The sequence below is a fragment of the Scyliorhinus canicula genome, chromosome 5, assembly GCF_902713615.1.
Source record: "Scyliorhinus canicula chromosome 5, sScyCan1.1, whole genome shotgun sequence".
Lineage (NCBI taxonomy): Eukaryota > Metazoa > Chordata > Chondrichthyes > Carcharhiniformes > Scyliorhinidae > Scyliorhinus > Scyliorhinus canicula.
The window spans coordinates 32,132,459-32,142,535 of record NC_052150.1 but is presented as its reverse complement, the minus strand read 5'-3'; the positions used below and the strand labels follow the sequence as shown (position 1 = coordinate 32,142,535).

The following is a 10,077-nucleotide window of genomic DNA, read 5'->3' as shown; positions in this document are numbered from 1 at the left end:
GGCCTTTCATCACCTCAGGACATCCTCAAGTAGGAAATGCAGCAGCCAAAACATGCGCAGCCAGGTCCTAGCAAACAGCAGTGAGATAATGATCAGGTAATCTGTTTTAGTGATGTTGGGTGAATTATAAATATTGGCCACTACACCAGGATCTTCTTCACATATCATACAATCATAGAATTTACAGTGCAGAAGGTGGCCCTTTGACCCATCGAGTCTGCACCGGCCCTTGGAAAGAGCACCCCACTTAAGACTATTCCATCCCCGTAGCCCAGTAACCCCACCTACCCTTTTTGGACACGAAGGGCAATTTAGCATGGCTAATCCACCTAACCTGAACATCTTTGGACTGTGGGAAGAAACCGGAGCACCCGGAGGAAACCCACGCCACTGGGTCTTTAATGTCCACTTCGGAGAGCTGATGGGGCCTCAGTTTAGCATTTCATCCAAAAGTGCTCCCTTGGTCCTCCACTGAAGTATAACCCGAAGATTAGAGGCCCAAGCGTAGAGTGAGAGATCAACTCACAACCTTCTGACACAAATGCCTGGGGTGGAAGTGTACCATTTGAGCCGTGGCCGACAATAGCTGCCTAAATAATCTTACTTTCGGACCAAGAATACTTTGCCCGGTTTAACTTTTTGTCCAGGAATGACCTAATAATTCTGGAATTGGAAATAACAGATGTAAATTAGATGTTTTCACACAATGGTTTAAATGGCGGGTAGTGTGGAATTTGGCATGAGTACAAAGAGTTGTTTCACAGCGACGTGAATTTCACAAGGATCTTCCACTGGGGATCAGAGAATCGTGGGAGCGGCGTTGGACCCGATCTCGAGTTTGACGCCCATTCTCCGCCCCGCGCCAAGCGCGATTTCGGCACGGAGAATCCCGCCCCTCAAATCTGCAGCAAGTGGCATATTGAACTCCTCTTAAATGTATAACAGAAAACTGGTGTGGTGCACTGTGGCTGTCCGCAAATTGTACACCTAAACAGAGAATTGTGCAATGTGAGCGTATTGGAAATTATCCCAGTGCTCAAGACCTTCTCAATGTTACAATTTGAAGGAAAAATATAAATCACACGGAACATACTGATATAAAGGAGAAGTTTGATGCGTACAAAACTTTATTAACGAATGCTTATTTTAGTCACAGCAGACAAACTGAATAAATACTTAAAAATCATGACTTCAAATAATAAATACCTGATACAGTTTGAAAATTGTTACTCATGAGAAAGGCTAGGCTTTGTTAAAGAACTAATTGTCTACCCTCGTCTGAAGGATGTTCGTTCAGTTAGCTAATTCTCAGAAATTACTGAGTGAAAGAAAACAAACTTATTTTGGGGACTTTAGGTGAACACTCACAATTCCAAATGATTTCACTAATAATTTAATCAAAGGATTCCTCCTTAAAACACTTTAAATGTTTTTTTTTAGAAATAGTTCTGAACTGCGGCAAAAAAGTAATTGTGCAGAGGCCCTTTTCTTAAAAAAAGCTACATAGCAGAAAAATGCATCAGATTTGTATACAACAATTCCCTTAATGCATATAATTAAACATTATTCAATTAAAAATCTTTATTTTAGACAATGTTATGCAAACCCCATTCACTTGAACTTTTGCCTGTGTAGGCAACTGAAAAATCTTCCATAGTATATTCTGTTAAAAATATCTTGATGCCTGGGAATAAAGACATTTTAAGAACCCTATTTTTCCTCAAAGTGAGGTCCGTTTCATGTACCTGTGTGAGAACAAGAAATCTGCTTTCATTAACTTCATTACAAAAAAATAGAAAATGTACTTCAAGTAATTTCTAATATTAGAAGTGGTGCTGTGTAGTAAAAGGTAGTTTTTTGCTCAGCATTTATATTAGTTAAGCAGCAAAGTAAAATAACAGATCTATTCTTTTACAAAATCTTGTCCTTAGCACTGTATCAATCGATTTACTTCAATGAAAATCTGTACGTTCTAGTAGCCAACAGCTGAATTAAAAGCAAACCTCTTGCAGAACTTCAAAATATACATTTCACTTTATAATCACCGGATAATGCTGTAAATCTATACTGTAATATACAAAACCAAAAAGGATTCACCGTGAATATATATATAAACATTAACAATACACAGATCCAAATGTTAGGCAATGTGTGGCATTTAAAAAATGTACTTTGAAGAAAGTAGCGACGAGAGAGGATGTTCTGAATGCTGAACACGCTCGCATCAAATTTCCCCGTTCCTCATTTTAACAGAGGCAGTGACTTGAAACAGGTTGATGCTTCTGTTAATATTATGGTGGGGGAATCTGACAAGAATGTGTGAAGTGTTCATGTCACACTGGTGACAGTCATCTCTACTCTTATAACCTATTTGGGCCACACAAAATAAATGAATAGTCAACAATCAGCATTTGCTTAAAATATTGCATGTTCAGTTTCTTTTTACAGCAGGCCTTCTCAACTAACTTCCTCTTCTGGTTCAAACTTGCAGGAAATGCTTTCTGCAGCTGATGTACAAGTTGTAAACAAAACAAAAATACATTTCCCATTAATTCTAGAAAGGTACTCGGTTTACACATTAATTTCTTTAATGTAGCATTTTCTGCATTCATTACCATGACCTGAAGATCCTCAAAGTGTCACCATCCAGTTTTCTATTTTAAGTCCTCCATGTAGCTTTTGGTCTAGCTTGGCTGTGTAGGGTAAGCATGCAGAAGCTGCGCTGTTTGGCAACGGGAGCCTCCTGTCAGTGGAGAAGTTTGGTTTTGAGAAGTTCCACGCTGTATCCCGGTGATGCTTGAAGCAAATGATGACGACATAAATGGAAACAAATCGATCGGCTCGGAAGGAACAACTTATCTTGTGACCAGGGCACATTTTTTTTTCCTGACTGTGGTTTTCACCCTTGATCCAGTGGGTGAAGCTCCTCCATTCATCTGTACGATGACGCGGGCAGACAATGAGTCAGATCAAGGCACTTGTGCAGATGGCGGAGGGCAGCCTTCTGGTGCTGCCGCTCCATTTCATACCTCTGTTTACACATTCTCAGCTCCTGGAGGGACAAAATGCCACAGGAACTGGTGTTTAATATCATAAGAACCTTTGATTAGAACTCAGTACAGTGGCCATTTTTAACAATGATATGTCGAGACAATTCACCGTAGGTTTTTAAAGAATTGAGGTCGGCGAAGTTTCATGGCTTCTTGGATCAATAATAGCAGTATCAACGTGGGACTTCCAAATAAATATTGAAGAGCTTCAGCAGTTTTGTACATTTTCACCTCACAACTTCTGGAGGGCTGACAGTACTGCTTGGGAAACGTTTATGAAGGCAATACGGAGCTGGGGCTTGCGAGACCAGCACCTCAAACATACTCAACATATATATTTTTAAACATACAAAACTCTCTCAATATCTTGATAGTCATAGCTAGGATTCTCAAATCTGGCAAGTCAGTGCACCCGCCCACCCAGGCTGGGGAATATCCGGAAATTTTTCTAGAGTCCGACTGGTTCAAGTGATTTCATTCCGGCGAGATCCCTACCTTTGCCGGGGAAGGGAGAAGTGGGGAGGAAAATGGCTGCTGCAGGGCCCTATGCCTTGCAAGCAGCAGAACCTCCTGCTGCTCATGGGGACAGCTGAAGATTGGCCTGATTAAAAAACAAATTAAACACTGCATGTGCAGGAGTGTAATCTATCATTTCATGACTGATTGCATTCCTTGGGGATGGACTTAAGTTTCAAATATCCTCCCAACCATCATTCAATGACGACTGACACCCACGGTGGGAACCTTTGACAGGGAGTCGGCGGAAAAGCTTCCAGGCAGATTTCCAAATCCATTGAATTGGCAGAGGCATGGGAAGATGGGGAAGGGGGATCAGAAAATCAGGCCTCATAAATTTAACTCTTGCACTGACATGGGCAAATGAACTCACCGTGAGATGAAGAATCCAAATTTATTTGAAACCACTGCAGTCGAACTGTTTTGAATGTTCTTAATCCTCTACCCCACAGGGTGGTGGATATTCCATCACTGAAGATATTTAGAGCTGAGATAGGCAGACGTCTGGGACGTGATTCTCCAAAATAGAGACCAGGGGTGAGATTCTCCAAAATGGAGATTTAAGTGTTCGTGTGGTCGTGAACACCGATGCGTTTCACAACGGTGCGAAACGGGCGCGGGGACAACCGATTCTGGCCCCCACAGGGGGCTAGCATGGCGCTGGAGTGGTTCACGCTGCTCCAGCCTCCCTTTCCGGTGCCAAATGGGCACCGCGCCAACCCGCACATGCGCAGTTGTGCCGCGCCAACCCATGCATGCGCGGGGGACTTCTTCAACGCTCCGGCCCCGATACAACATATTGGTGCGGCCCAACTGCGCATGCGCAGATTGGCGTGACGTCCATTTGGCACCAGGAAGGGACGCTGGAGTGGCGTAAACCGCTCCAGCGCCATGCTGACCCCCTGTGGGGGCCAGAATCGGTTGTCCCCACGCCCGTTTCGCGCTGTCGTGAAACGCGACCGCGTTCACGATGGCACGAACACTTAGTCTCCATTTTGTAGAATCACGCCCTGGGAGCGGATGGGAAAGTGGAGTTAAAGCTGAAGGTTAGCAATGATCATACTGAATGGCAGAGCTGGCTCCACAGGCCTTTTGGCCACTCCTGCCAAACATTTTTTATCTTCTTATGAACTATTTTGCCCTAAACTCTCAAACATTTAATTCTTGCTATTTAAACACAAAGTGTGGTTTCTTGGATAATATTAGACAAAACCTCATTGGACTTGTTGACAAATTAAAACTGTGGAGGTTCTTATGATACGAGATGGCTGTGTGCAAAACGTTCAAGTCACACACAGGAGCATGTAATGGATTAAACTCGATCTACAGGTCAGCTGTAGCAAAAACCATGGGCTGGATTCTCCGAGCCGAAATCGCGATCGGCGTGGGGGTGGAAAACGGGCGTTTACGCCGAAATCCGGTCCGACGCCGCTCTTGCGGCGGCCTTGGTGGGATGCGGGGGGATCGATCACTGGGGTGGGGGGGGCCTCATGGACGGCCAGGGCGTCACGGACCCACGGGATCCCGGGAGGGCCTACATTTCTGGTGCCGTCCCGCGGTCCGAGTCCGCCATGTCCCACCGGGCAGCTGTGCGCATGCGCGGACTCCCAACCGGAAGTGCGGGGCCCCATATCTGCAGCCAGAGCTGCGAGAAGCACTCCGAGGCCCTGCTGACCCCCTGCAGGTAGGAGAATCACTCAGGACTTTCTTAAGGACAGTCCAGAGTGATTTGCCAGCGAGAATTCAGCCCCATGCAGCTAACAGGATAAGGCCACCATTGTAACCCAAGAAGCTCCTTGTAAAAATGCCTGGTATGATTCCTGAAAGATACAGTTAGAAACAGAATAATTAAAAACGTTGCAACTAAACGATGGAGAAAGTTGTGTGTTCCCCCTTTCTCCTGAACATTATTCATGTTTTGATGAACTGTGTTTTTTTAACCAATAAGTACCTATTTTAAATTAAATGCTATATTATAGGCTGATCCTTAACTTGCCACCTACATGCTAGCACAGTGCTATGATGCTCCCCTCTTGAGGATTGTAGAGATTCTTCCTGTTTACTTTCCCAAGTGCAAACCCTGAGCTCCTGATACCCTCCCGAATGATGATTTATGTGGCTAATCCTTGCTACAAATTTTTAAAAAAATAATTTGAAGTATCCAATTATTATTTTTTCCAACTCAGGTAAGAGGCAATTTAGCGTTGCCAATCCACCTCCCCTGCACATCTTTGGGTTTGCGGGGGTGGGATCCACGCAGACGCAGGGGGAATGTGCAAACTCCACACGGACAGTGGACCAGGGCTGGGATCGAACCCGGATGCTCAGCGCCATGAGGCAGCAGTGTTAACCGCTGCGCCATCATGACACCCGATTCTTGCTACAATTTGTAGATTATAGTAACACTTCAACTGGCTATTAAACACTCCTTGATAATAAAGAAGGCTTCAGTTAATGCAGAATCAATTAAAACATCCATCTATAAACAACTGTTAAGGGTTAACATCAAAGCAATCTGATACTTAAGTAATTACTGATGTAACTATGGTGCAATGTCACATGACTAAGAGACTGAGATCTGATGGGACGCAGAAGTGTAACTTCATTCAGAGTTACTGAGATGGATATAGATCTGTTAAATAATCAAGAATGGTTTTTACGAATGACTATCGAAAGCAGCATTCTTAGAGTAGCAGGCAAACCCGAAGAGATCCATCTAGACTCTGAACCCAAAGCCAAACAACAATCACCTGACAATAAGTCTCTATAATAGCCCCCCAGGGCATATTGTTTGACAGAGTACCGGACCCACTTATAAATGGTCCTAATGCTAACGCATAGTCAAACAGCCTCTCTGTGCATGGAAAAGGATTGAGAAACAGGTAAAGACCAAGGGCTGGATTTTCAATCTGGGGTCAGGTATTCGATCTGGGATTATCACCATGGCTTGATTTTTTTCCGTGCAAAGGCCTGGGCTGATGACAATTTGGGCCCCATTTAGTGGAGCCGGGCATTGCCCGGAGACAGGAACTAGCTCTGGATTTTCAAATGCAGACAGTAGCTGCGACTGGGCTTGCTGTTATCAGCAGACAGGAGAGCAGAGGGCAAGCAGCCTCACAGTCCAGACAAGTGACCAAACTCGTCAGGTACTTAGTCCACTCTACTCAAGTGACGGAAACGTTGTGCTATTACATGTGAGCACCTGACTTTGACTGAATATTAAATTAGCAGCCACAATAAATAGTGGCTCCCTGCTGTGCTCCTGACAACTGTGCTTTTAACATGCCCCAGCTCATTCGCTCTTGCTGTTCTAACCTTTGAAAATGCCATACTGTCGCCTGCCAAGCTGTTAACAAGCTCTTCAACTTCCAAGCCCTGCCTTTGAAAATAGCAATGTGTCAGGGAATAGTCTGAAGACTGACACATCATCCCAGACCACTATTTTCAAAGTGTGTCCGCTCCCCACTCCCTCCACCACCCTTTGCTCAGTGATCCAAAGACAACTTGGCAGGAATGGTGAGGGTGTTCCCTTTGGTGGGTAGAGGCAGAGATTTCTATTTTAAAATAAATTTAAAGTACCCAATTCTTATTTTTTCCAATTAAGGGGCAATTTAGCCTGGCCAATCCACCTATCTGCACATCTTTGAGTTATGGGGGTGAGACCCTCACAAACACGGGGAGAATTTGCAAACTCCACACGGACAGTGATCCGGGTCCGGGATCGTACCTGCGTCCTCAGCGCCGTAAGCAGCAGTGCTAACCACTGTGCTGCCCGAGACTGAGCTTTCTGGGCACATGGGACAGGAAGATGGCAAAGAAATATCATGACGATCTCTCTCATTGAAAGACAGGACAGGCTCGATGGGCTGAATGGCCTACTCCTGTTCCTGTATAAATGACCACTGGGATTTGATCTAGTTTTAACCGCTACAAATCAGGTGAAATGTACTATGTGTGATTTTTGAAAAGGATCTGGACTTTTTAAGTGAGCCTTCCTTACTCCGAAAACTGACAATTAACAAAGACATCCTTAGCCCTACATTTAATTGCTTCCTGCAGGCAGCATGGAAGGCACCTCCTGCTGTGTTACACTTGAAGGACCAAACATCAATAAATATTCAAAGCAAGTAGTCGACTGTAAAGTCTTTATAAAATCGATGGGGGATGTGTCGATAAACTGAATGATGGTAAGCCTCCACTCTAAATGATGATTGACATTTTGCTAAATATACTGTGGGCAGATCTCTCATGTTCACACCAGCGACCTCGTGTCTTTGCTGGAATGAGAGGAATTGGGAAGCATCAGGAGAGCAAAATGTCATTCTTATGCCAAAGCACTCTACAATGTTTAACATAATTTAATTCAAAGAGACACCCTGCAATTTTGAAAGAACATTTCAGAGGACTTGTAGCTCTACGTATTTACTGATGTCTACCCTTTCAAGTGTAGACACTGCGGGAGGTGCCGTTTAAGCTGTGTGCAGCATGCACTCAGAAATGCAGGGGTTTCTTTACTTCATAAACATTGTTTTTCAGAAGCAGCTTCGAGTCCCTGCAACTGGCTATTGTACAGCCAAATGGTTTCTTACCAACATGTGTGCATTGAGGTGCTCTGCTGTCAAATTTAGTTCGTGATTTCTTTCCTTGAGATGATTCAGCTGCTCCTGAAGGACTTGCCGCTCCACATTTTTCTCTGCATAACAAAAATAATTTACCAATTGCATTAGCAAAAGTCACATAAGCCAACATTATCCTTTCTCTTCAGGTAATTTCCTGCACACCGAGTCTGGAAAGATTTGCTACTTTTCTATGTTAAAAAAACATGAGCCAAATCGAGGCAGTCGGGATTGTTTCATTTTTTAAAATTACTTTTTCTGAGTTACAAAGCCAGAGCTCAGAGTGTGAACAGGGGCGAACCCCTAATCCAGCTCCTTGCCTGCTCCAAAAACTAATTCAAATTGAATCCAATTCATGGCCCACACATACCAGAGGGACATACCAGATCTTAGCCAAAACGCCGAGCAGATACTAGACCTGATCTTAGCCAAAAGGCCGAGAAGCAATGGGGATTGTTTCTTTTTTAAAGTCCTTCTCAACTGCAGCTGCCGCTGCAATGCACAACTAACTGCATACTGTTCAAGGTGGTTAAAGAGCACGAACAAAAATTAAACGTATAAAGATCAGAAACTGCAAATCTGACCCTGAAGTACAAGCACTAACTCAAAGAAAAAATGCTGATGTCTCAGACACGCTAAGAAACATTTTTGAGCTGAATGCAATACATCATAAGCTTGCAAAACGACTTGAGAATAAAACAGATAACGAATGTTCAGCTGAGATTGTAAACTGAGTGGAAATGAAGGTTCCATTCGGGAAACATATACGTCCAGTGAGAACCTGGCGGGCACCACAGATGGGCGGTGCTTGCACTGTTACTTCAAAGCGCCTGGGTCCCAGGTTCGATTCCTGCTTGGGTCACTGTCCGTGTCTGCATGTTCGACCCCGGGGGAGGGGGGCCTCCGATGTGGCCTAGCCCAAGATCGGGGCCCACCGATCGTGGGGCCGGCCTCTCTGGCTGGCAGCCTCCTTTCTTCCGCGTCGGCCCCTGTTGTCCTCCACCATGTTGCGTCGGGGCCGGTGACTTGAAGGAAGCCACTGTGCATGAGCGCGTTGGCGCCGGTGCCACTGCGCATGCGCGGATCCCGTGGCGCCCATTGACGCCGGGATCAGCAGCTGGAGCGGTGTGAACCGCTCCAGTGCCATGCTGGCCCCGTGTAGGGGCCAGAATTGCTGATCCTGAGGCCGTGTTGACGCCGTTGAAAAATGCGACGGCGTTTCCGACGGCGTCAACACTTAGAATCAGGATCACAGAATCCCGCCCCCAATGTCCAATTTTCTGGGGTGGGAACTCCAGAGGAAATGATGCAACAGCAGGAAGAGAAGCAATTGCCAAAGATTCTTTAGCTACGATTGGATAGGTAAGAATGGAAGTAATTGAGGCCAGTGCCACTCAGCTGGACAACAGAGGAAAACTAAATAAAAACTTGCATTTATCTAGCACCTCGCACATCACAGGACCTCTCAAAGTACTTTACAGCCAATGAAATGCTTCTGAAGAATTACAAAAAAGGATGGCAACCTTCCATCTGGTAAAACAATAGTTTATACCGTGGAGGTTAACTATGTTAAACATCGATCAGCTGGTGTGGCTCAGGAGTCCCACTCTGGCATGGCAGTCTCTGCTGCAGTCTTTGCTACAGAGGAAGACACTGGGCTGAGGAGGTGCAGGATTTGCTGCCCTCTGTTTTCTCTGGGCCGTACTCCCAGGGGCTGGTTGAGCACACTGGACTAAATAGCTGGCTTTTAATGCAGACCAACGCAGGCCACCAGCACGGTTCAATTCCTGTGCCAGCCTCCCCGAACAGGCGCCGGAATGTGGCGACTAGGGGCTTTTCACAGTAACTTAATTGAAGCCTATTCGTGACAATAAGCGATTTTCATTTCATTTCAT

General features: G+C 45.1%; 1 protein-coding gene and 1 pseudogene across 1 annotated transcript in view; both read right to left on the bottom strand.

Moving 5' to 3' along the window:
* Positions 1-1,098: 1,098 nt before the first annotated feature.
* The window catches only part of LOC119965894 (genetic suppressor element 1-like), a 212,530-nt gene continuing 203,551 nt past the window's right edge, over positions 1,099-10,077 (bottom strand). The window contains 2 exon segments of the mRNA XM_038796865.1: positions 1,099-3,052; positions 8,156-8,259. Of these exon segments, the coding sequence (XP_038652793.1) occupies positions 2,933-3,052; positions 8,156-8,259 (224 nt within the window). The 3' untranslated portion in view covers positions 1,099-2,932.
* On the bottom strand, positions 8,427-8,630 carry LOC119966715 (annotated as a pseudogene).